Here is a 25,593-nt window from a genome sequence, read left to right as displayed (position 1 = left end):
TTCTTGTAACAGCTTCTCCATGTACTCATGTAGCCAAAAATTCTAGGAGACCTATACAGACCTCAGGGTCTCTTTCTCTGCAGTCCTTACTCTTCTGCAGTGCAACTTCTTCACTGTCCACTCTCCCTGATCCCTATTCCCTCAGCACGGGGGACTGCCCTGCTCTGCTTGGTCACTCGTCCTTGTGTTCAGTGAACAAAACTGCAGAACTCAACTTGCTGTGTTTCTCTCCCTTCTCAAGTTATACGAACTGGTTCTGTCAATTATCTGAAAACAGTTACTCAGTGTGTCTGGCTAAATTTCTCCCTGCTTCTGATGGGAGGCTTGTCCAAGGCTGGTTACTCCATCAGAAGAAGGGGAAGTCTTTCTAGTGTTTTTTGATACTTGATTTCATTCCAGGCATCTTGCTCCCAATGCCAGCAATGTTTACCTTCATACACATTGTCTATGCAGTTGGTGAACAGTCCTGGAAAGGGTGTGCGACTTAGAGAAATTGGGCATCTCTGGCTTTAAGGAGCTGGAGTTGGAGCTGTGCTGAGGAAGCCCGGGGAGACGGAGGGAAACAATGACTTCAGATGAAGCCCTGCCCAGGCAAAGTGCCATCGAGCGCAGACTCTGCCAGTGTTCTTTCTAGGTGCCCACCTGTGCTCTCTCACTCACCTGTCCGTTCTTGGGGATCAGGTCAATCTGTGGAAGAACGGAAGTGGAGTCGAAAACTTCTAGGTTTGACTCTCCAGCTTCTTAGAAAACCTGGATGAGCTACTTGTCTATTCTTGTCTGTTCTTTGATTAGCAGGAATACAAATATTTTCCTCTTCATTATGGTGATTTGTCACCTTGTTATTGCAGTGCATAGCAGCCACCAACATTGGTCATGAACACTGTCATTATCGTACTTACCTACCTACTGCACCATCAGCGAATTGACAAAGTGACTCTGGGTAGCTTCTGCCTGGCTCCCTCCATGACGACTGAGTCCTTCAGCAAATCATCTAGGACAATGACCTCATAATTCAGGGAGAAGTAGGTCCAGTCAGAGGGCATAACTGGTCGGCTGTCCAGCAGAGCAGGGCATGCCAGAACTGAGGTCTTTGGACTTCAATGTTCCGAGATGCCCTTGTGCTCCTGTGATATTCCTGTCTCAGAAAAATGCAATTCATATTTTCTTCCAAGGTGATCTAGGGGTTTTTCTTATTGTTTCTTTCTTAGCAAGAGAAGCCATGTCCCAAGATCTTTCAGGTGGGCCCACTGCAGGAGGCTGATTAAGTTGAGCAGAGTCCAGTGGCTATAGGGCCAAAACAAACAGATCACTGACCTCTCTACTGCCCCTGTTGTTTAATGTCCCCGCTCACCATGGGAAAAGAAGATCAACGTCCACCTGGGATTTCAGCTGTGCAAAGCAGACCTCTGACCTGCGCAGATTTACAAACAAGTGCTGCCCGTTGTTGGTTTCTCTAAATGAGCTGTCTTTGCCTTCTTGTTCTTTTATGCAAGTCAAAATAAATGCAAGACGGAAGGGCCAGCACTGTGGCATAGCGGGTAAAGCTGTCACCTTTAGTGCCAGCATCCCACATGGGCAAACATATGGAGTTCTGGCTCTCTGCTTCTGATCCAGCTCCTTGCTAACGCGCCCGGGAAAGCAGTGGAAGTTCTTGGACCCCTACACCCATGCAGAGACCCAGAAGAAGCTACTGGCTCATGGCCTCAGCCTAGCCTACCCCTGGGAGTTGCAGCCCGCTGGAGAGTGAACCCGCAAATGGAAGTGCCCTCTCTGCACCTTTCCTTTTCTCTCTGTGATTCTGTCTTCCAAATAAAAAAATAAATCTTTTTAAAAGATCATAAAACAAATCAATACAAGATGTGAAAAAAAAAAGCCTCTTTAGAGTATCTATCGATAGGTAAGTGTAGAAGGGATGATGCAATCAGAAAACCATTTGGCAACTAATACTTTACCGATTCACTGTGACAACCGTCTACGAGTGACAAAACTAGTGAGCAAAAGTCTGAGGAAGGAAAAAGAACAGTCCCACAGTATCTCTGCACAAATAGCTCCTTGATTATGAAAGGAAAAAACCCTCATAGTTTATCAGTGAAGACACCTGTCAGATAACACATCAACCAACGTTAAGAGAACCAGTAAGCAGTCAGTCAGTATTGGGCTCCCTGTGACACCACAGCCCCGAGTGCCTAGTCTGCTTCAGTTACGTGCTTACACCAGGAAAACGCACAAACACCTCTGTCGAGCAGCCTGAGATACCACATAAAGGAATGCCTAGATGTGAGTCTCAGCCCCGCTCCCAGGCCCAGCTGGAGTTCCAGGCTCCTGCCCTGAGCCCGGGTCTGGCCTCGTTCCATCTTTCACAGGCGTTCGCGGTGAGCTAGTCCATCGGGTATATCTGCCTGTTCATCTCTCACTCTGCTGTTCAAACAAATAAGAAAAATTCTAAAGAAGCAGTTAACAGAATATAGGAAAATGTGAAAATGATAAAAGGTAATTACCAAATGTAATTTGTTTCAGGAATATGAATTATTATTTTGAAGTATTAACCAATGGTATTGCCTATATTAATAAAGTAATGCAGAAAAATTATATGACCATATATTAATTGGTATAACAATACCATTTGATAAAATTCCATGTATATTTATAATAAATCCCCTAAATAAATCTGCTTTCAATCAGATTATTATTATTATGCTTGCATGTACTAACAGCTATGGAAGTCACCTAGTTGTACAGTGTTGAAGGTAGGCTTTCTCTCGGAGATCAACAAGGAGGGGCCAATGTTGTGGCATAACAGATTAAGTCAACTCATGCAGTGCTAGTCTCGCACACGGGCGCTCCACTTCCTCTCCAGCTCCCTGCTGGTATGCCTGAAAAGGCAGTGGAACATGATCCAGGTCCTTTGCCCCTGCACCCACAGGGAGACCTGGACAAACCTCCTGTCCTCCTACTGGCCCAGCCCTTGCTGCAGCCATTTGAAAAGTGAACCAGCAGATAGAAAATCTTCCTTTCTCTCTCTCTTGCTGTAACTCTGACTTTCAAAGAAAGAAGCAAATCTTTATTTGATTAAAAACCAGAACCCAAAACCAGAAACCTTGAGAATCTTCCATTGCTCAAGGACAATGGCACAGCAGAGAGGAGGGCTGGCATCTCTGGCTGTATTCAGAATGCTTGCCATTTTCCGAAAAGGTTCTTGCCCTGATTCCCACCTATGCTGCTGTGCCCTTGACCCAGTAGGCCCATGGGGCAGGGGAGCGGCCTTCTCAGCCCTGGTTCCCAGGCCACCAGCTGCCAGGCTGTTGCCTTTCGACAATGCCCCTAGACTCAGGGTTGCTGAGAGGGCGGTCCTGGCGTCTGGTGTCAGGCCGAGGACACTGCGGGAGGCAGTGAGGGATGGCCCACCGCAGACAGAGAGGCTCTTTGTTTGCTCTGCTTCTGTGTAAATTGGGCAACACTTAAAAACAACAAATATTGGTTCTGAAGTCCAGTGTCTTCCTGCCCACCCCCCTCCTGGGCAGCTGTCCCAGCTGCCCTGCACGTACACACCAGCCCCGCTGTTTGTCTCAGCTGCCAGCTCTGTGGCGGGGACAGAAGAATTAGAATCTGTTCGTAGCGGAGGCCTTGGCTCACGCTTGCGAAGGTCTGGGAGTGAGAGTTCCTTACACTCCACTGTGTCTCTCTCCACCTCCTTCTCTCTGCCACCTCTGGCCTGTGCTGCTCTGCATCTAGATAAAGGAAGCAAGAAGAGCAATAGCCAGCAGGTAGTGGTGGTCCAAAGCAGGGATCCAGGACCCCTGGGTGTGGGGCTCAGTGACCCAGGAACAAGAGTCCATTGCTTCATGGCAGTGTCCACCTCTGGACAAATACAGGACCGATCTTCCTTTCAAGGGCTTTTGCTCCAGATCACAGGCTGTTACCCCAGATAGCACACAGCTCATGCCAGGGGCTAAACACACGGTGTTGTCTACGTTACACACATCAGTCAGCCCGGATCCTTGTTCTCAGAACTTTCCCAGACTGACCAGCCCCGCCCTTTGTGTGTCTAGGGGGGATGGCAGAACGGGGAACGCTGGGTCCATCTCTGTCTGCAAGTGACCCAGTGTCCCCGGAGGGCGGACATACACACTGGCGGGGACCAGGTGACTTCATTCTGTATTGTCAGTCCTGCTGACCTGGGGTGAGGCAGCGCCCTCCCTGGATGGCGGCTTCCTGAGCTCATCTGTCTGTAAGGCAAAGACGCAAAGCGTGCATGTCACAGGGCTGGGGTGGGCACTCGGCACAGCTCTCTATAAATCCCACTTGTGAAGGTGGGACCGAGGGACGTGAATGTCCTGACTCCCGTCGGCCTCTGGGATACAATCACACGATGTAAGGGAGTGCATGGAGGCCACTGTTGTGAGCTGCCAGGGGCACAGCGTAACGTGAGCCTCTTCCTGCTACACACCCCACAGACATCAATAGGGCCCAGCACACCACGGGGCTACGCACAAGACGCTCACTCCAAGCACTGGCCTCATCCCTGACGGCCTCTCCCGGGGCTCTGTTGCCCTCTGGTCCTAAGCCAAGGTGTAGACCTCTGCATTCAGCTGATAGAAGAGCTCATGTCCTCCACATCTCATCGGAGCTGCTCCAGACCCACTTTCTTTGCAACCCCCAGGTAGCTTGGAGTCAGGGCACTCCACAGAGGGCAGGACACTGGGTGGGCGGCTCTGGGGAAGGGGGTCTCAGCTTGTCTGGTGCTTGCTCCCACCAATGGAAACTGTGGCTGGAGGGGTGCTCAGAGGAGCTCACAGTATGACTGTAGGAGGTGCCTGGCAGGAAGGCTCATTGCTCAACTGCCTCCCGTGCCCTGCCTTGCACTGTGCCTACCTGAGTTTGTGGCATTAGCTCAACACCAGGAAATCCCCTTCCTACTTCCTGGCAGTACCTACTGCTCTGCCAAATGCTTTCCAGGCAGCCCTGTCCCTGGAATCCCCTGCTCCTATCTTCATTTTCACATTCCTGTCTCAGGTTCCCTGTAGGAATCTAGGCCAGCCCCCAAGGCCTCCTGCAGGGTGGCGGGCATGGGGCGGGCGGGCAGGCCAAGAGTCTTATCTTCCCATGGCTCAAGCACAGGAGGTCCCAGAAGAGCACAGTGGGTCGGAAGAGATGCAGCAGCGAGGGGCAGGAGTGTGGAAGACCAGGCTTGTCTCTTATCCGCATGATTAACAAAAAAACCTGCTAAAGTGATGACCTGTAATATGGGATGTGTGTGGCCCCTTTGTATATAAGACAGTCACATGCAGCATGAGATATCATAACCCAACTTCCAGTTACACTTGTGATTATTGCAAAAGTTGAATAAATTCCACAACACATGTATGTTGGCCCTAGTGCCCCACTAGGGTCTCTGGGGGGCAATCACATGGGACCCCTGAAGACGGCTCCATGCACAATAGGATGGGTCACTGATGGGTGCCAGAGGTGTGTGGCATCCAGCCTTGTCCTCTGCTTCCAGCCTTTCTGTTCCTACATCTTGTGGTTTGTGTGTGCCCGAGGAATGGGACTTCAGATGACATAATCTGGGTTTCATGCTTTGATCTTAAGATGGACAAGCGCGTTACAGGAAGGGGCTGGTGTGCTGGCATGGCATGGCAGGTCAAGGCTCCCACTCAGCTGAGTGCGTGGGCTCCTGCAACTTGGGGAGAACAGACGGAGTTCCAGGCTCGTGACTTTGGCCTCATCCAGCCTGACTGTTGTGGCATCGGGATGTGAACCCGTGGCAGTCTCCCTCTCTCTCCCCTACTTAGCCCTTCAGATTTTTTTTTTAAGAGAAAAATTTTCTGATAAAACAAACACAAATGTAACAAAAATAAAGTGGATGCTACTTCTCCTGAACTTTGCTTGTTAGATCCAATGCAGCGCCAGCGACCACCCTGGCGGAAGGACCGGGAGTAGCTTTGTGGAAACACCTACAGCTCTCTGAAGGACTCTGAAATCCAGATTCCCACCTTGCCGAAGGAACCTTGTGCCTTGAGACTCACCCTCCGTGAGGCACTGGACGCAGAAGAGCATTTGATAGCGAGGGGTAAAGTGGGCGTTTGGTCTAATGGTGGAGACTGGTGAGGACACCCACCCTCCGCATTGGAGTGCCTGGATTCCACTGGACAGCGGCAGTGGCTCTGGTTGCTGCTCCTGCTGCCCAGAGGAGGCAGGAGTGAGTTCCCACCACTCGCCTGCGGCCCAGACGTGGCCTCTGTGAACATCTGAGAAATGGGTCAGGGGTTAGGAACAACCCCTCTTCCTCTCTGCGGCTCAAATAACAAAACAGATGAGTGTTTGCTCTTGAACTTGCCCTTTTAGAAATCTCTATACCTTGTGCACGATGGAAATGCACACAGTTTTTAGTTAGAGAAACGGGAATCCACAGAAAGTGTGTGCTCCGTATCTTTCTGTGTGAGGATGAGGATACGGTCAGGCTAGCTGGAAGAGGCAGACAATCTGAGGCTTTACCAGGCCTGGTGTGCCCTTGGGCGGCTCCCCAGGGGCTGACCTGGCCCCGTGTTCCCAGCATCACCGTTCCTGGCCGCTTCTCAGGAAAGCTCATTTCCCCTTTGTTCTGTCCCTAGGCAAGGAAAGGCTGCTTGCCCAGGAGCCTTGGCTCAGCTGTCTGGGCAGGCTTGAGGGAGCCCAGCAGTTTCTGGGGAGGACCACAGGATGCCACAGCAATTCTTCTTAAGCTGGCTTCCCTCCCAGGAAGGGATTTGCCTGCAGTACTCTGGTTGGAGGGAGGCAAGGGTCCCCGGGTGTTCTCCTTTCCCTGCAGGTCTGCATCAGTCTTTCCACCTGCGGGTCAGGCAGATGGGTGGCAGCACGCCTTAGCTCCAAGCCGAGCCATTGCCTCCCTCCCGTTGTAGCCACCATCCTGGCACGGAGCGAGCCGCAATGACAGGGGGAGGGCTTTTCTTTGTTCCTTCCCTAAAAGCAGTTTTTGTGCTAGATCCCACGCGCGGGTCCAGCAGGAAATTTGATCAGCGGGGCGAGAAAAGGGGGTAGAAGGGGGAGGGGGAGGGCCGATTGGGCAACTCGGCTGCGCAAACACGCCAGGTCAAAGATTGCGCCTGGCTCTCCCCCGCGGCAATAAAGGGGCGTCGGGCGCTGGCAGGAGTTGCAGAAGCGGGTCAGTCTGCGCTCGCCGCTCCTCGCCACAACTCCCGACCTCCAGGATGAGGTTCTCCGTGGGTGCCCTGCTGGCCTGCGCCTTCCTGGGTGAGTGTGTACAGGCGGCAATGCCGCGTCCGGTGTCCCCGCGGCCGGAAAGCACCGTGGAGCCGCGGGGACACCGGACGCCCGCGGCACGCAGGTTGGAGGTCCCCGAGCCCACGCTTCATGCTGCCCGCCGCAGCCCTGGGTTCAGTTTGCAGCACTAGGAACCGCAGGGTCCTGTGCGTTCCCTGAGCGCTTGGCGGCAGCCTCTTTGGCAGCTGGGGGTGGGGGGCGCTCAACGAGAGCATTTGGAATCCTAGGTTAGGGAACCCGAAGAGCTGCTGCCTGCCAGATCCAACCTCCATAACAGAGCGTCCCGCGCACCACGGATCCCACCCATGCCAGCTGTCAGAGTCTGCGGTTCTCATGTCCCGCTAGATGGAGGGTCAGAGTGTGGGATGTGAGACCAGACTTCTGGGGTCGGGATCTTGGGCTGGCTGCTCCCCGCGCAAGCGAGGTCTTAACAGCACCTGCAGGGTTAAGGTGAGGGGAAAGTCTTGGATGCCAGGTACCAGAGGAAGTGACTGGAGTACACACACACCCTGTTGCTGATCGCGCCTGCCCCCCACTCTTCCCAACTTACTGGGTCCTCTGACAGTCGTCTGTGTTAGCCATCTGTGGGGCATTCATCACACCATTGGAAGACTCCACATTAAGCAGTCTGTTCTCCTCCTGGGGAGAGAAAGAGAGAGAGAGAGAGGAAGAGAGAGAGCCAAACACTCCTCACACACCCTCCCAACCCCCAACACCTCCTACCCTCGGCCTCGGGGCAGCACAGTAGGATTCAGATCTGGAGACAATCCATTGCCTATGGAAACTGCACGGAGGGGTTGGCGGGGGGAGTGTGCTGTGGCTCCTGAAGCCCCCTGTGATTTCCCAGGGGGCTGAGGTGGGATAAGGAGATGTGGGGGTCCGGCCTTGCCCCTCCTGCAGAACTGCTTTGTGGAGCTGGGAGTTCTTAGTCAGCTTGGGCTGTGTTGGTCCCCCAGGGCCATGAGATGATGGAGGGCTTCGGAAATGATGTCCACATTCTGACAGGGACATTCTTGCACCACCTCTGAGATTTGAATAGCTCTCCCCAGACCTGACTCCGGCCTTTAAATGGCAGCCAAACAGAATGGTGAAAAACAAGGAAGGATTCAGTGGGAGAATGGGAAGGCCTTGGCTGGGTGGGATTTACAGTTTCATCTCTAGACCAGAGGGTGGCAGTGAGAGTGCCAGGCAAGGAAAGAATATTTATACTTGTTTGCCTCCAACTCCTGGTGAAAGAAGGGCACGATCACTAGGAGGAATGTTCCCCTGTGTCTCAGGCAGCACGGTCAGGAGGCTGGAGATCCAGGTCCCAGGGCTGGCTCAGCACCACCGAGCATCAAGTCTCTGATCTGTGTGACATCAGTTCCTACCCTAGTGGCTTTCCAGATGGTGGTGTTCAGTTCCTGTGGGTGCTGTGGTGGGAAGCTCAGGCTCCAGGCAGGACAGGGGCCATGTCAGTAAGGAGAGGCTTGGGGTGAGCTTCCAACTCTACCAGGGAGATCTACTTGGTACACAGTGAGAGGCCGTTAGGGTGTCCTCCTCTGACCCCCTTGCGCCATGCTGTTCATGGGTGAGAATGACCCAGAGGACAGCACAGAAGGGACACGGCCAGGCAGGCACTTCAGGGGTGGAGCCCTGATCCTCATGTCCTCTCTGTCCCCCAGGGCTGTGTCTGGCTGTCCCCGAAAAAACCGTGAGATGGTGTGCCGTAAGCGAGCATGAGGCCAGCAAGTGCACCAGCTTCCGTGACAACATAAAAAAAGTCCTCCCTGATGGGCCCCGAGTCATTTGTGTGAAGAAAACAACCTACCATGATTGCATCAAGGCCATCGCGGTAAGTGGCTGCCGTCTGAACACCCTCACTTTCTCAAGCCTCTCGGGGTCAATCCTGACTCACAGGTCGGAGGCTGGCTGACCACTCCCCCACCTCTGGGATACAGACCACTTCACAAACAGCAGGTCGGGGAGGCCACTGTACTGTACGTGCAAAAAGGAGGCCAATGGATTCTGAAAGGTGGCTGTATCTGAATCATCAATTTCTCTGAATTCAGATTAAAAACAGGGTCATCTTCTATCGAAGTCATCGGGCAGAAGAGCAAGACACAGAGAGGTGAACTAAAGCGTGGTGACTTCAGGTCATGGCCGAGTCCTTTGATTCCTAGGTTAACAAAGGCTCTTGCTCCTCTGCTGCCCCTGTGCACCTGCTCATGACTCAGGTGCCACGCTGGGCAGTGGGGCTGCCATGGCAACTTCAGCCCACACAGTCCTTAGCCTCAAGGAGCTGAGAAGGTAAGGAGAAAAGGCACACAGGTGAAAAACTAAGTTCAAAATGTGGGATGTGCATCGAAGGCCAGAGTAGAGAGTTTGGGACTCACCCAGGGAATCTGGCATTGACCTGGCTGGTCAGGAATAATCTCTCTGAGAGGGGAAATAGTGAAGCTGAGATCCGAGGACGAAGTCTGGGTAAGTCCTGCCAAGAGTTACGGATGAAGGACAGTAGCCCGTGAAGACAGCAGGTGTGAAGGGCCAGAGCCTGAGCACAGCCAGGCTTGCAGGGGTTCCTAGAAGGAGACCAGGATGCTGCGAGCAGTCCAAGGTAAACGCTGCCACGTATCAGTGCGTGTGGATTTTGTTCAGTCCCAAGCTCACAGCAGGGAAGGGGCTGAGCTCCATTCTGACGTATGCAGAGGCAGACTCTGGTGTTTGAAAGGGACGGTGAGGGAGGCGGAGGAGCTTAGAGGCTCAGTAGAGTCAGAGAGGGCAAAGTTACGAAGGGGTGGTCCATACAAGTGATATTAGGCCAGCTCTGTTGACTAGCTGTCCCCTAAGACAGCTCAGGTTCGAGTCTTCCCCAGCAACTGATTATTATATTTCAAAGGAACAGCCCTTGGGTCCTTGAGAGAGCTGCTGTGAGCCACGGGAGATGCATAGTCATCTTAAGTAAATGCTCTTAGAAAGGTGGATGGGGCCTGGTACCTTCAGCTGTGTACAGGCTAGAACAAATAACCCTCTTTGCAGGGAACATGGTGTTTTCTCAAGCAAGCACATGAAGGTGGACTAGGGCATCCCAGGAGCATGGCCTTGATCTGTGCTATAGCGTAATGGTCCTGACTCAGTGCAGGGGTCATTGGTCACCTGCAGAGAGAGCTGCATTCTGAGAGTAGAGCCAGCAGGAAGGCACAGGCAGAGGGGAAGGACGGAGAGGCAGACAGGGGCCAGAGGGAGCATGGCTCACCTTGGGCAGTCAGTACACCTGCTGAGCATCTCCTCTGTCCCTTCCTGCTGGCCTTGCCCCTGGCTTCCCTGCAGTCCACTCACTGCAGCTCCTCAGCTGGCCTCGCTCATGCAGACCCACAAGGTCATGCTCTGTCTGCCCCGGGCAGGTTCCCCTAAGAATCCCCACTGGCCTCCTCTCCTGTTTGCCATCTAGTTCGTTGCCCCCTGAACAGCAGAAGCCATGGTGACTGCGGCCTCAGGATCCTGGGGTCCTGGCCAAGAAATCCCAGTTTCTGGTCACTCTTGCGGACTGCACTGCGTAAGGACAAGGGGACAGGTTCTTGTTTGCTGATTCTTTCTTACTCAGTGGACTGAGTGGTGAAGTGGGGAAGGTGCCTGCAGGGCTGGACAAAGCCACCGAGAAGGTTCCACAACCTGACTCTAGCTGGTGTAGAACACAGGATCTACCATGTCTCCTAGCTCTTTGTGAGACTCCAAGTGGGCGCACCAACTCTGAAAAAACTTCTTGTGTTTTTGTCTTACTAACATCTTTTTATAATGCCAACATTTGTTGATGCATGCATGGATAACAACATCAGTTATAAACAATGAAATTTTTCAGCCTTCAAAAGAAATGAAGTTAAAATGCCCACCACTTTGGATGAAGGTTGGAAACTAAGCCAAGTAAGCCAGATACTAAAGGACATGTTTTCTATGATTCTGCTCCTATGAGTTGCCTAAGGAAGGCAATTCCTAGAGGCAGACCCAGAACAAGGGGCGTGAAGTATGTGGTGACTAGAACGGGACTTCTGTTTGCAAAGATGAACAGGTTCTGGGGGTCAACAGTGGTGATGGCTCTAGGCAGTGTGAACGTGCTTAATGCCTGTTAGAAATGACCAACGTGATTAGAAATGTTTTATGAAAACAACAGAAGCAACCTCACTATTAAAGGCTGTAAAGCTAGCTAAAGGGAGTTGGGCTCACAACAGCGTTCTGTTTCATTTAGAAACGTTATTCTCTTACTACCCACCTGTAAAAGTCATGGGGCCACAACATTTCCCTTATTTGATCGGTGAGAACTGGTGCTAGGATTACAGGAGCTTCTGGAACAATCATTTTGTTGAAAGGCATCTGAAGGAAAAACAAGGAGGAAAAAATGGGTGTGTTTCCTTTTTGCATAAGAATGCAAAAGAGAGCTTAACTCACCTGAAGAATTCACATAATGAGAAAATAAATTATTGATCTAGCAGGAAGACACCCAGACCATTTAAAGTGACCCATTGATTTAAAGATGAGGATTCCTGCCTAGATGTGGATCCCAGGTCCCTGACCCTAGGTGACTGGGACCGTCCCTGTGGGTGCTGTCCTCCTTGCAAATGCAGCAGAGTGATTTACTACATAAAGTAGATTCAGCATTCTTTTTAAAAACTTTTTGTTTTTCATGATACAGTTCCCCTGCTACCCTCCCCCATTTTCCTCCCACCCACTAGTCTCCCTATATTGTTATAGTATAGTCTGTCAGCAACAGTCACCTGCCCATCATCCTGCTATTCAAGTGTATCCTGACATTGTAGGCATAGACAGTGGCAGAAGGTCCAGCATCCTATTGTCTCTGAAATAAATCAATCCCCAACGGACAAGTACATGTTCTCTTTGATATAAGGCAAGCTTCATGCAAAATACAAGATCAATAAGTATACAGATACTTGATTTTAGTGATAGTAGATATGTCGATAAGCATGTATATACATATATTCATCCAGAGGAACTGTATAATGGAGACTAGCACACCAAGAAGTGGAGATATATTGTAGCGTGCATCTCTACTCCTGAATAGATTGAGCAATCTTAACCTGAAATGCTTTAAGTTTTGTGAGCATCCACATGATACCACAAGTAGAAAAAAAACTACATCAGAAAAGTGTTGTTTATAACCAGTATTGACATAATAGGGTCCAAAATACCTTCAGGCTACATGTATAAAGTAATATGAAACAAACCAACTTCTTGTTGAAATGTGGGTCCTGTTCCCCCAGATATCTCATTCTGTAGGTGCAAATATTCCAAAAGCTGAAGTATTTCTGATCCCAAGCATTTCAGATAAGATGTCTTCAACCTAGAGGAAGTTTCTCAACCCAGCAGTTTCCTGGATCCAACATGGGAAGGGAAAGTGTAGAGTGCTGAGTGAGACTGCAGACAAGTGGTACATGGCTTCCTTCCTCCTCCAGAAAGCCACCCGAGAAAGGCCTCCTAGGAAGTCAGAGTGAAGAAGCCTGTGAGTGAGGGGCATGCTAGGCATCAGAGCATGGACATCAGAGGAACTTGAACCCAGACTGCCACCTTCTTCAGAGACTGCTGGGCCCTGGCAGTGCCCAGCTTCCCTCACGAGGTCAACCAGGTCAAGCTTTTGCAATGCCAAGGCCAGATCCATGTTGGGTGGTGACCAGAAGCCGGACAGCTCTGCAGGGAAATGGCAAAAACAACCCATCCCTTCTGTAACCTGGCCAAACCAAGGGGGCTTCTGCCCTAGACACCCCACTCTGATGTGTCCAGGTTTGGGTGGATGCAAGGGCTCTCTCGAGGGCTGGACTGCTCTTTTCCAGGCAAACGAAGCAGACGCCGTGACGCTGGATGCGGGACTGGTGTTTGAGGCCGGCCTCACTCCCAACAATCTGAAACCTGTAGTGGCAGAGTTCTATGGATCACAAGAGAGTAAGTTCTCCCTGGGTAGATGCTGTTAGTGCCTACAGGCAGACATGGGAGATCAGATGCAAGCCCACATTTCTCTTTGGAGGGGTGAGTGGTGGGCAAGAGGCCCTGTCAGCTGCCAGCTTGGGGCTGGTTATTTAACCAGCTGGGCTCCTGGTACATTGCCTCTCTGAACCAAGACTGTGCTCACTGGAAAGACAGAGCAGGCTGTGGAAAGTTTGAAGGTCACCAGGGTCTAGCAATGTGTACAAGTGCCAGGCACAGTGGGGTGGGGGAGATGAATCTAACTGGCCCTAGAAGAACTTTGAAGGCCTATGGGCCGTGCTGCTACAGCTTCTGTTGGTAGTGGGTTTGGGTTACTGATCTGGATGGCTATACTGCAGGACTAGGTTGGGCCAACCTTGTGGGGCACCTGTGTGTGCCTGCAGGGTCATTATGGTTGCACGTTCCATGGTCCTCTTTCCCTTAGAAACTTAGAACGGCTTCTCTGACTCTTACCATGCAACCTAACCCAACCCAAGTGGCCTAGGGTTTCCCTTCCGCCCCTTGCGTGTGGGGAGTGATGCACAGTATCATCCATGCAGGACTGAGGTCTTTGTTTACCCTGTCCCTCTGCAGATCCACAGACCTTCTACTATGCCGTGGCTGTGGTCAAGAAGGGCAGTGGCTTCCAGCTGAACGAGCTCCGAGGCAAGAAGTCCTGCCACACAGGCCTTGGCAGATCTGCTGGGTGGAACATCCCTATAGGCTTACTGTATTGTAATCTGCCGGAGCCTCGCAAGCCTCTAGAGAAAGGTAAGTAGGCTGGGGTGGGATGCTCCTGGGCAGGCAGCCCTGCTTTAGGTGCCCACACCTAGAGGCCATGTTAGAACCACACTGTTCGCATCAGCTGGACCTGTGGGGAGAATTCCCGGATGGGTCAGGGAGGTTAGCCAGCTTGGGAGGTGGCAGTTGGGCCCTTTGTGTCCTGAGCTTCCAGAAGCTTCCCTGGTATGTGGAGAGCCGGCCATCAGGCCTGGAGGAGGGTTTCAGTCTGCACCTCAGTGTCTAAGTCCACATATCTTCACTGGCGTTCTTTTTGTGTATATGTGTGTCCTGTGCCATTGGAAGTGGTTCTAGTGGCCAGCCTGCATCTCTCCACATTTTCTTCCCATTGCTGTTGTGCAGGACCCAGGTGGTCCCTTGTGAAGGCCCAGGGTAAGCCTTGATGGGCAAGAAGCCCAGCTGTGTTGCCTTGGTTGGGTGTTGGCAGGACAAGGGTTAGCTTGCTCGTTTGCAAAATCAGCAGAAGGAAGGGTGAGCTAGGACTGGGCTTTAGTCCTTAGGCTGGGAGATCTCATTGCCCACGGTCAGGCTCACTCACGCCCTGTGGTTCTTTTCTCTGTGTCGAGCAGCAGTGGCCAATTTCTTCTCGGGCAGCTGTGTCCCCTGTGCGGACAGTAGCCACTTCCCCCAGCTGTGTCAGCTGTGTCCCGGGTGTGGCTGCTCTTCCTCCCAACCGTACTACGGCTACTCCGGCGCCTTTAAGTAAGTAGCGTCTGCAGCTCCCTAGTGGCCAAAGTGTCCAATGACCTCAGGGTGAGATTTCAGTATTGGGCCAGTACAGAGCCTGGTCTGCCACTGAGACTAATCCGAGGCTTTGTCCACTTCTAGGTCTTTAGCCTGACACTACTGAGGCCAGGCCATCCCATGGTCCCCTTCCTCTGACCCTAACAAGCAGATTCCTGCTGCCTCCCACTCCCCCATCCACATAGTTCCTGTGGCAAATTTCCTACTGCCTCTTTCTAACTCGGATAAACCTTGAATTGTCTAGCCAGATAGGGGTCACCACTCCATAATTATCTACTGCAGGAGCCTACGGACTCTTCTATACATGGAAATTGCTTCTTACTGCTTTGGGGTACAAAGCAAGGAGATCCTGTGTGACCTCTGTGCTCCCAACCCTCCCATCTTGGTGGTCTCCTGATGTCAGTCTCATGCAGGCTCCCTTGTGGGACCCACCTAGAAGTCTTCCCCCACACTGCCAAAGTCCCAGACAGTGTGACAGGACGGTGTCTAGGCCTGGCCTGTGGGAACCTTCCTAAAATGTGCTTTTTGCACAGGTGTCTAAAAGATGGTGTTGGAGATGTGGCCTTTGTTAAACAAGAGACCATATTTGGTAAGTGGCACAGAACTCAGTAGGTCCCTTGTAGATCATGAGCATTCTTTTCTCCTTCCCCTTTTTTCATGCTGGACATTAAGACAGGCACACACAAACCCTTGTCACGGCTGGTCTACCCATGCACAAGTTGATTACGGAGGTCGGTGGGGGGGTGGAGGGAGGTCCTGGCCTGGATTCTTGGGCCTCTTTCCATCATCTGACCTGTCCTTGCAATGGCTCTGTCTCTGTAACAGCCTGGCCTCAGCAAGCTGGGAGGGGCTAATCTGGCTGACCTTGGCCTGCTGAGCTCAGACTCCTTGGCTACAGCATGGGTAGCCTTGGCTGCTCTGGGCATCAGCAGCCTTGGTGCTCTGAGCAAGTCTTTGTCCTGCGTTTTCCCTGGTGCTCGGTGAACATGCTGAGCCTCTCCACTCAAACTTCCCATGGTCAGTGGAATTCCCAGTGTGAGGAGGCATTACCATGGTTCCTAGCCATGTCTGCTGTCAACTCATCCAGCCTTTTCCTCCCCCAGAGAACCTGCCCGACAAGGCTGACAGGGACCAGTATGAACTGCTGTGCCTAGACAACACCCGCAAGCCAGTGGACGAGTATGAGCAGTGCCACTTGGCTCGCGTCCCTTCACATGCCGTCGTGGCCCGCAGCGTGGATGGCAAGGAGGACCTCATCTGGGAGCTTCTCAACCAGGCCCAGGTATTCCCATTTGCTGCTGCTCAGGTCTAGGGACTCTTACCCTTGCCTTCTTGCCACTGTAGAAGTCCCATGTATTCAAGGCACACGTGGAACTGTGCTGTACATCATCAGTTTCTTTTTTTTTTTTTTAAGAGAAAAAGAGACAGAGACAGAGAGAGACAGAGAGAGAGACCTTCCGTCCTTTGGTTCAATCCCCAAATGGTCACAATAGCCAGAGCTAGGTGGATCCAAACCCAGGAGCCAGGAACTTCTTTGAGGTATCTCAAGTTGGTGCAGGGGCCCAAGGACTTAGGCCATTCTCTGCTAGGACCCAGGTCATGATCAGGGAGTTGGAGCAGGTAGGACGTGAACTGGTATGCATATGGGATGTCAGAACCACACTCCATCAATTTCTATGAATCCTCCCAGCTGGTACCCTGCACAGAGCAGCAGGGATTGGCTCTGCTACTACCTTCACCTCCTTGGCAATGGTAGTGCAAGAGGTTCCACACTGCTGTCTTCCATTTCTTGCCATTTGAGCCTGCCCTTCAAGACCCAGGACCAACAGCCCTTTCCGGGGAACCTTTTTGTCTGTCCCTTCTCTTCCAAAGAAAATCACCAAGTCTGTTACCCAGCTCTGTTCCTTCGAGGTAGTGGGATGCCAGGCTGAGCCAGCACACTCTCACCCAGCCCTCCCACCTATGTGTCAAGAGATTAAGTAGTAACCGCACACTGTAGCCTCAGGATTAGTGCTTTTCTTGTTCTGTGCTCTCTCAATCCACCCAGGGAGAAGTCTGTTCAGGAAGAGAGGGTGTGGCCTGTCTCTAAGAGTTCTGGGCGCTGAAAAGGTCCAGGGTGGTTAGCAGCACACCTGCCTGCCTGCCTGCCCTTTGGTGTCTCAAGGTTTTCCATTCATCCTTGTGGCTCTTCACCCTCTCGTTATACTCTGAACAGGAACATTTCGGCAAAGATAAATCAAAAGACTTCCAACTGTTCAGCTCTCCCCATGGGAAGAACCTGTTGTTTAAGGACTCGGCCCAAGGCTTTTTGAAAGTTCCCCCCAGGATGGACTCCAACCTGTACCTGGGCTATGAGTACGTCACGGCTGTCCGTAACCTCCGGGATGGCATATGTAAGTGTCGGGGAAGGAGTCTGGACTCAGGGCTTGGGAGGGCGAGGACCAGTGACGCAGTCTTTCCAGGGGCCTTTAGTAACGCTGCTTTTTCTACCTGGTGAACCCTGTTAAGCTGAGATGGAGCAGATGTCAGTTGTGGCTTTAAAGAAAATTCATTTTAAATACCTTAGCTAGGTGTTAGCTTTATTTCCATTGTGTAAGGCCCAGGTAACCTTACCCACTGTGTGCAACCAATTAGCCTGGCACTAAGTCAAATAAAAAGAAGTTTCTGCGAATGGCACAAGGCCAGGCAACATGAGAGTCCATCAGAGCTGGAACTCCAGAGCTGTCCATATGAGCCTGGACTCCACTGAGTCATGGGCATTTTGCTTAATCATGCATTCATTCAATAGATGTCTAGTTGAACCTCTAGTCATGAACTTGGCTAGATGCTGGACATATTCAGATATTGGATTGTTCTGTCGCAGAACTCTCAACTCTGGGGAAAAGATACTGTTGAATGAATAGCCACATCATTGAATGATTCATTCCCTACTGAGTCACCCGTTTAGAAAACAAACAAACAAAACACCATGGGGCTCCACATCATGGAGAATATATTACCGAAAAAAAAAAAAAAAGGCCCTTGAGTGGAGATTGAGGTCAGACCTCTGAGCAAGTAGCTCTCGGCCAAATGTGAAAGATGAGCAGGTGCCCACTTACTCATCAGACAGGTGTTACACTGATCATGTGTTGGTCCTGCTCCAAACACTAAGGGTGTCCCCTGTGAACAAGACCCACCTGGCCCTGTCTGTGTAGGAGTAGATGCTCATAGGTAATTATGCCGAAGAAATAATAATGAACATTCAAATGAGAGTGCAGCAAGTGATCCAGTGCCATCTGAAAAAGGCCGGGGGGAGAAGCTAGCCACAAGTCCTAGAGCACTCCAAGGCTGGAGCTTGACTTCTCAGAAGAAAAGAAAAAGCCAAACTAAGAAGGCAACCAAAAGACACAGTACTGACTGCTTTCTAAGATGATTCAATTTTCAAAGGGAATCTCTGTTTATCAGCTGGTAGATGTCATAATGTGAGTGAAGACAGTGAGGAGCTGGGACCTTCCTTCTGACCTCTGGTTCTTTGTTCCGATGCCATAGGCCCAGACTCCTCACAGAATGAATGTAAGACCATCAAGTGGTGTGCCCTGGGCCACCATGAGAGGCGCAAGTGTGATGAGTGGAGCGTGAACAGCGGAGGAAAAATAGAATGTGAATCCGCGGAGACCACCGAAGACTGCATTGCCAAGATCATGGTACGTCACATTTGCCCACCCCACACGATGTCTTTGCCGTTACCTGCTGGTCCATTTCTAGGACAGAGCTAATGTGTGTGTTGGGGGGAGAGGTGGGAGTCCCAGGGACCAGCTCCAAGGAAGGGTGAGAGTTCCTGGGTCTGGAGGATGGCTTTAGGGTTCTTTCCTCTTCCTGTGAGCCTCTGGTGAGAAGGCCAGCTGAGCAGTGTTTCTTTTAGGGAAACTGAACCCCTACGCAGGACCCTGTGTTAAATTTACAAGCAGGTACAAATGTACTTTGCTGTTCCCAAGAGTAGCCCATGTTTGTCTCAAGGGAATTTTGAAAACCCTGAATGATTTAAAGAAAATATTGTTACAATCATACAGCAGAGAAAACGCTCTTATTGGGACCAACCTATATGGTTGCCCACTGCATTTTTCTCATTTCCTGATTTCTTGTGAGCTTTTATCATATCAAAAATTATTCTTTCAAAAGCTGATTTGGAGCTTGAACGTTGTACACCTCAAGGTGCTAGAAGGTAGCATCACTAGAGCAGGTATTAACCTCTAAGCTCCAGGCCTCCAGCTGCACCCATTCCTTGCTCTGTGCGTCACCTCCACCTGGTACTTCTTTGGTTGACTCCTTTAGAATAAGCCAGTAAATGTAGTAAAATGAAGGCACATCTCTTGAAGGCACTTGTACCTCCTGCCATCGTCTGCCCTCTGACTCCTGCTGAAGTGTGTTTGTTTTACTTTCTGAGCACTTGTGGATAACCACGTAGCTGCTAAACCATCTTCCAGGGGTGAAAATAGACCAGCAACCTCATTTTTTGTGTCTTTGATGTGTCCAATAATTAATATCACCTTAGACTTGGAATATTCATTCATTTTTGCCTGAACTAAGACAGGAAAAATTGAGCAAAATTATAGCAAAGGCTTCAGATTAAAAACCCAAGTCTGTATACATGTTTGTTAGCAGTTTGGATGGTTTGGCTTCAGTACTGAACACGGGATGTGGCACATTAAAATGTCCATGTATGCAAGCATCAAACTCACAAATGTAAAGGCAAGAGACCCTCGGAAGTACTGGAAGCTTGGCTGAGGAAGAAAAAGTAAAAGCAAGTGGAAGCAACTTTTTGCAGGTGTTCTTTGACACTCTAATTTTCTTTCCTGTTCAAAACCTTGGATTTTGGGAATGGCTTACAGATGTTGGGTCAGAAACCAAAGACCCACACTGTCATGTTCTGTGAGATCAGGATCAAATGCCTAGTTGAGGAACAGTTGTATTTCTTATGCATAATGTTGAGCTTGTTATGCTATTCTGGAAGGTCAAGCCATTGTTCATTGACTGAATTAATTAGAAGTGACCCCACATTGTTTGCTAGTAAGGAACCCTGGGAAACAAAGTTGGGGAGCTTAGTTAATTTGGTCCCAACCCAGGGACCCAGCAGCAGCAGCAGCAGCAGCAATGGGAAGCCACTGGCCTGTCCAAGTTCCCCAGAGGAGTTCCAGGTACTCCTTCGGTTGCAGTGAAAGCATAGGGGAATGTGGGAAGTGGAGCTCAGAGCCAGACAGGGTCCTTAGATCCTGCAGTGAGAATGTGCATTAGTGGATGTACACGTCTTCCACAGGAGTTCTGGATCATTTGTGGTAATATGACTAATGATGTAACTGGGAGGTGGAAGGATTCCAAGACTGCCAGGAGGAGCTGTCTACACTGGGTGCTTACCTTTGGAAAATGTTCTAGAATTGAATGCTGGACTCGCCTTTCTCTCGGGGATGCCTCATTGCAGCTCTTCATGACAGACTTGGTTGGATCAGTCCTGACACAAAAGCAAAACAAAGACAAAAACAAATGTGGTCAACGCTTCATCCAAGTTGAGACCAACACTGTTCTGAGAATCATTTCCCAGATCTGTGTAAATGGCATGAATGAAGCACATGAGATTAGCATGGGAAAACCAACAGCACAGGATGGAGGGTTAGCCCCCTGCACCGCCGTGCCAGCCCCAGGACACAGCCTGTTTTCATCAACTGTGATTGTGTCTTTGCCTGCAGAATGGAGAAGCTGACGCCATGACCCTGGATGGAGGATTTGTCTACATCGCAGGCCAGTGTGGTCTGGTTCCTGTCCTGGCAGAGAACTATGGTAAAGGAGGGACAGTGGGAGCAGGCACTTCTCTGTATTGCTTCCTTATGAGCCATGGAGAACAGAGATGCAGAAGTCACAGCCTGGGCCCTGCCACGAAGTCCATAGCTTTCCTGCTTCCCAGGCTCTGGGCTCCCTCGCCCAGCAGCCCCACAGTCATCTTAGCGGACCAGACCTGCCACTCTTCTAGTGGTGGGGGATGGGGCTCTGCGCTGTGGAGTTCATGAGAGTACCTCAACTGCGGGGGACAGCCAGGCTTCCGGGCAGTTTCCAGACGTGCTTCTCGCCATGCACTGTTGAAGGGGTTTCAATAGAGCTGGCCAGTACTGCCCTGTGCTTCCGGTTTGAAGTACACCTGCCGGCATGTTGAGAATTTGGAGGCGACTGTAATTCCAGCTGACTCTATTTGTCCCTAGTTGAAGTGTGAGAAAGGCATTACCTTTCTAATCTATAAATAACTGTTTAATGTTGTCTGCATTTTCCCTTTTTTTTTTCTTTCTTTCAGAAAGCTCCGATTGTAAGAGCCCACCGGAGGAAGGTGAGTCAGGAGCTAAGAGAACAATTCCCATTGTTGGGGGAAGTGGTTTGGCAAGTTTAACATTCAGATTACAAGGCCCTGGAAGAGACCAATGTTTAGAATATACCAGAATGACAGAAAGATCATAGTTGATATGAAGATAGAACTTCCTCCACACTTGCCACCACATATAATTGTCCCTTGTGGCATCCTCTAAGGTGGTATACAGTGAACCCCAGGGCTTAGGGAATACGTTCATGGTCCAAGATTCCATGCATCCAGATGTAACCCTGGACCCTCCTCACTGATGGGGTGCCTTGCCCTTCACCTGCAACAGTTCACAAAGGGATTTGCTTAAGACACCATGGCCAATGCAGGATCTCTCTGCTTCCCTGGGGAGGCAGCAGCTTTAACCGGGGGCAGCCACTCTGGAGGCCCCAGAGATGTTCACGCTTCATGTGTGATGTCTTCTGGCAGGATATCTCTCTGTGGCGGTGGTGAAGAAATCAAATCCTGGCATCAACTGGAACAATCTGGAAGGGAAGAAGTCCTGCCACACTGCTGTGGACAGAACGGCTGGCTGGAACATCCCCATGGGCCTCCTGTACAACAGGATCAACCACTGCAAATTTGGTGAGCGAATCTTGAGGCACGTGGTGCAAGATGCTGTGAGCTGTGGTTCTGTGCATACAAACCTCAGTTCAAGTGAAACTCAAGCAGATTGTAACAGAGATGAGCAGGGCTGGAAGCGAGTTGTTCAGAGTGGCTCTTCTTGATAGCATGCGACAACTTCAGTGACTACATAGTTCTTTTGCTTCCTGATGACAAAGAGCAGAGGGGACGAGCCCAGGCCGGCTGCAGTCATGGGAAATCAGGCTTCGTCCCTTTTTCTGCTCCATCCTTTTTGGCATGATGCTTCCCTCCACAAGATCACCCCCTGGCTGCCATTGCATCCATGATCCAGGGAACCCCAGTCAGCAAGGAGTGCCTGGATTTCAGGTGCCTCATCACTACACCTAGCCGTAATAGCGGAGTCTGCTCTTTCATTTGGGCTCGTTCTCACCCAACTAAAATCAGATGTCTGTGATCAAGGACCACAGGAAAATGGATATGGGATGGACAGCCACCCCTGCCAGAGGACTTGTGTTCATGGTCTGTGTGGTTGTTCATTCTTATCGGAGTCTCGCCAAGTGCTGCCCTTCTCAGGATCTCTTCATAGGATAGAAATCCATTTATTCCCTGAGTCCCCTGAAAATCATCAAGAGCGTACTTCTAGCCCTTGACTTCTTTTTTTTTTTAAGATTTATTATTATTATTATTATTTTTTTATTGGAAAGGCGGATATACAGAGAGAGACAGAGAGGAAGATCTTCCGTCTGATGGTTCACTCCCCAAGTGAGCACAACGGGGTCGATACTATGCCAATCCGAAGCCAGGAGCCTCTTCCGGGTCTCCCACGCGGGTGCAGGGTCCCAAAGCTTTGGGCCGTCCTCGACTGCTTTCCCGGGCCACAGGCAGGGAGCTGGAAGGGAAGCGGGGCTGCCGGGATTAGAACCGGCGCCCATATGGGATCCTGGGGCGTGCAAGGCGAGGACCTTTAACCACTTGTGCCACCGCGCCGGGCCCATAGCCCTTGACTTCTAACATACTCCAAAGGCAAATGTTTCCCACTAGTTGTGATTCACATTCACATCCTGAGTGCTTCCTGCTTGTCGCCTCCAAATTCAGGAAGCTCAAAAAAAAAAAAAAAAAAAAAAAAAAAGAGGGGGGACTAAATCTGGTAACAGACCCAGCAATTCTCATGCAAATGCAAGTGGAAGCACCCCAGGTGCTTTGTGACACCAGTCTGACTTAGGCAAAGTGCAGCTGGGGAGGCCTCCAGAAAGATGAAGATGCCAGTGGCAATGGTTACACTGCTGCACGGCAGAACCTCCTGGCTCCTTCACAGTCCTGAGCGCGGCCTGGGGCTCCCTCGTCCTTCCGTGAGCTAGGAGATATGATAAAGGCAAGGGTGTGGCCTCTGGAAACAGATGGATCAGCTCATGCAGGGAGACTCCTCTGTCACTTTTTGTCTCTGCATTTTCTTCTTTCAGTGAGTGATAATACCTTCATGGGGCTCAAAGGAATCCCTTCCTCCCTGAATCGCAATGGCCACTCACCCCTTGTCACAGCTTCTATAAGTTTCCTTTTCACAGCCTGCAGCCTGACAGGTGCTGAGGTGAGGGTGGGACATTACAGAATGAAAAGAACAGACTGCTTCCTCCCCGGAGCCATGCGAGTCGTTTGTGTGCCGTGTCCAAGACACTGTGTTGGTGCAGGAAGAGCTGACTCCCCCTTCTCCTTTTATGCAGATGAGTTTTTCAGTCAAGGCTGTGCACCTGGCTCTTTGAAAAATTCCAGTCTCTGTGAGCTGTGTATTGGCCCAAATAAGTGTGTCCCCAACAACCGAGAGGGATATTATGGCTACACCGGGGCTTTCAGGTGAGTGTTTCAACCCTGACCCTGACAGATGGCTCTCCCAGCCATGCCCAAGTCCTTCCGGGGGCTGAGAGGATGTCGGCATGCACTGAGTCCATGAGTGTTGCATGCATACATGAGGACGGGAGATTTGACAACCAGATGTGGAAGCTCCTATGTATGAAGGGGCATCCAGGCTGCTCCCAGGCCCTGGCCACCAGATGTGGCTGTTCCAGGCTGAACAGACTGATGGCTGGCCAGTTGTCATGTTCACATGTGGGGCCTGCTTGCTCCCTCTGGGGGACATCTGGCAATGTCTAGAGATGTTTTAGATTGTGACAGTTGGGGGTAAGGGACATGGCCTACTACTGAGTGAAATGGTATAATATCTTACTATGCATAGGGGAGACAGCATGGTACACCCAAGAGCCATCCAGCCCCAAAGGTACCGCACAACAAAGCAATGAAACACTGGTGGAGATGAGTCAACCCAGAGGCAGGAGTTTGGCTCTGGCTCCTCTGGATACCAATGGGCAACACACAACTAGCTGCATCTGGAGCCAGAGAACAGTAGAGGGCAGGGTTTCCAAATTCCTAACCTTAATGGAGAGGGTCTCTCACAAGGCTGTAGATCTTTTCACCTTGAGAGTCCGCAGGAATTGAGTTTTTATTCACATTTCATATACACTGGGAGAGGAATGCCCTCTCTGGTAAATTGGTATCTGGCATCCATGCTGATATTAGGAAAATGATAGGATCATAGAAGCTGTACCGAATCGTGCTGTATTGGGCAGATTGTGTGAAGCTTGCTTTCTCTTTCTTCCCCGCACTGCTTAGTGATAGGACAGAAGTTATAACGCGAATATCAGGTGGCCCCTCAGTGACAGATTGTGGCACTCTGACCTCCTCTCTCTGTCTCATGCTGGGTCTCTGCAGGTGTCTGGTGGAGAAGGGCGATGTGGCTTTTGTCAAGTCCCAGACTGTGCTGGAGAACACCGATGGTATGTGCGCACGCTGCCCTGTGCCCGTAGCACCTGTCTTAGGAGGACGTGCTGGTATTCACAGTGCTTCCATGGAAGTGTTACAGTGTCAGCCTCCAGGGCTCTCTCATTCTGACCGATCCATTCAGGATGATCAGAGTCATGGAGTTTCCAGCGGCTCTGAATTCTTTCCCACAAGCCACCTCCACAGTTGCAGTCCTGCTTCTGATTTCCCCTAAACATCTCAAGACCTATTTCCCCAAAACAAGGCATTTTTTTCTGTATCTCTGGTACAACGACTTGGGCCAGGAAATTTCACATTCTGCTGATTTGCCATGCATCACCTCCATGAGCCATCAGTTCAGTGATGTCCTCTGTCACCATCTCCTTTATTTCCTGGCTCTGTGCATTGAAAGGCACCAGAGGAAATGGCACACAAATAAGCTTGAGCACCCAAATATTGGCTACTAAATATTGCTTCCTATTAAAAGAAACCAGAACTCTACAAGCCCAAGAAATAGCGGACTGCAATATTGGGCAGGAAAACTGTATGGTGAGCCCAAAGTATCACAAAGAAGGGCTCAAACAGTATAAGATGTGTCAGGTCAAATAGGAGTCAGTTTGAAGGAACTCCCATTGCCAACCACAAGGATTGTGAACAATGAAATTGCAATGGCAGTCCAGAATTGACTAGAATAAGACTAGAGTTGATTAGACTACAAATCTACCAGGTGATACTGATTAGATAAATGAAAACAAAGCTCTTAATCTTACCATAGAATGCTAAGTAATGAATGTAGAGGATTGATCACATTGGAAAACAATTGTTTGGCAACCAATATACTGATGATTAATTCAGACACTGGCTCATCAATGAGTGTTGACTTCTGGGTAAAAAGTTGGATGGCTATGACATTAAATCAATCCATCCATCAATAAACTTTGGTAAGAATGAGCATTCTACTCCACCCCTGACCTCCCCATATCACCAAGTGAGTCCAGACTGTTAGCTACCTCTCTGCCTTTGGTAGTGTCCGTTCAGCCATCACCATC

General features: G+C 50.5%; 1 protein-coding gene and 1 long non-coding RNA gene across 2 annotated transcripts in view; one reads left to right on the top strand and one right to left on the bottom strand.

Moving 5' to 3' along the window:
* The first annotated feature begins 7,158 nt into the window (after positions 1-7,158).
* Positions 7,159-25,593, top strand: part of TF (transferrin) — a 33,088-nt gene continuing 14,653 nt past the window's right edge. Inside the window, 14 exon segments of the mRNA XM_040962783.1 lie at positions 7,159-7,251; positions 8,946-9,115; positions 13,101-13,209; positions 13,825-14,001; positions 14,601-14,733; positions 15,309-15,364; positions 15,879-16,057; positions 16,991-17,168; positions 18,304-18,458; positions 20,496-20,586; positions 21,092-21,124; positions 21,581-21,736; positions 23,455-23,584; positions 24,497-24,561. Coding sequence (XP_040818717.1) covers positions 7,209-7,251; positions 8,946-9,115; positions 13,101-13,209; positions 13,825-14,001; positions 14,601-14,733; positions 15,309-15,364; positions 15,879-16,057; positions 16,991-17,168; positions 18,304-18,458; positions 20,496-20,586; positions 21,092-21,124; positions 21,581-21,736; positions 23,455-23,584; positions 24,497-24,561 — 1,675 coding nt within the window. The 5' untranslated portion in view covers positions 7,159-7,208.
* On the bottom strand, positions 7,820-20,256 carry LOC121144543. Its single transcript, XR_005881895.1, has 3 exons — positions 20,167-20,256; positions 11,528-11,628; positions 7,820-7,920 (listed from the first exon to the last, which is right to left on the bottom strand). It is a non-coding gene; the product is annotated as an uncharacterized LOC121144543 (long non-coding RNA).

Source organism: Ochotona curzoniae, unplaced genomic scaffold (genome assembly GCF_017591425.1).
Source record: "Ochotona curzoniae isolate NIBS_2020 unplaced genomic scaffold, NIBS_Ocur_1.0 contig_1302, whole genome shotgun sequence".
Taxonomy (NCBI): Eukaryota; Metazoa; Chordata; class Mammalia; order Lagomorpha; family Ochotonidae; genus Ochotona; species Ochotona curzoniae.
This window is presented reverse-complemented; position numbering and strand designations above follow the sequence as displayed.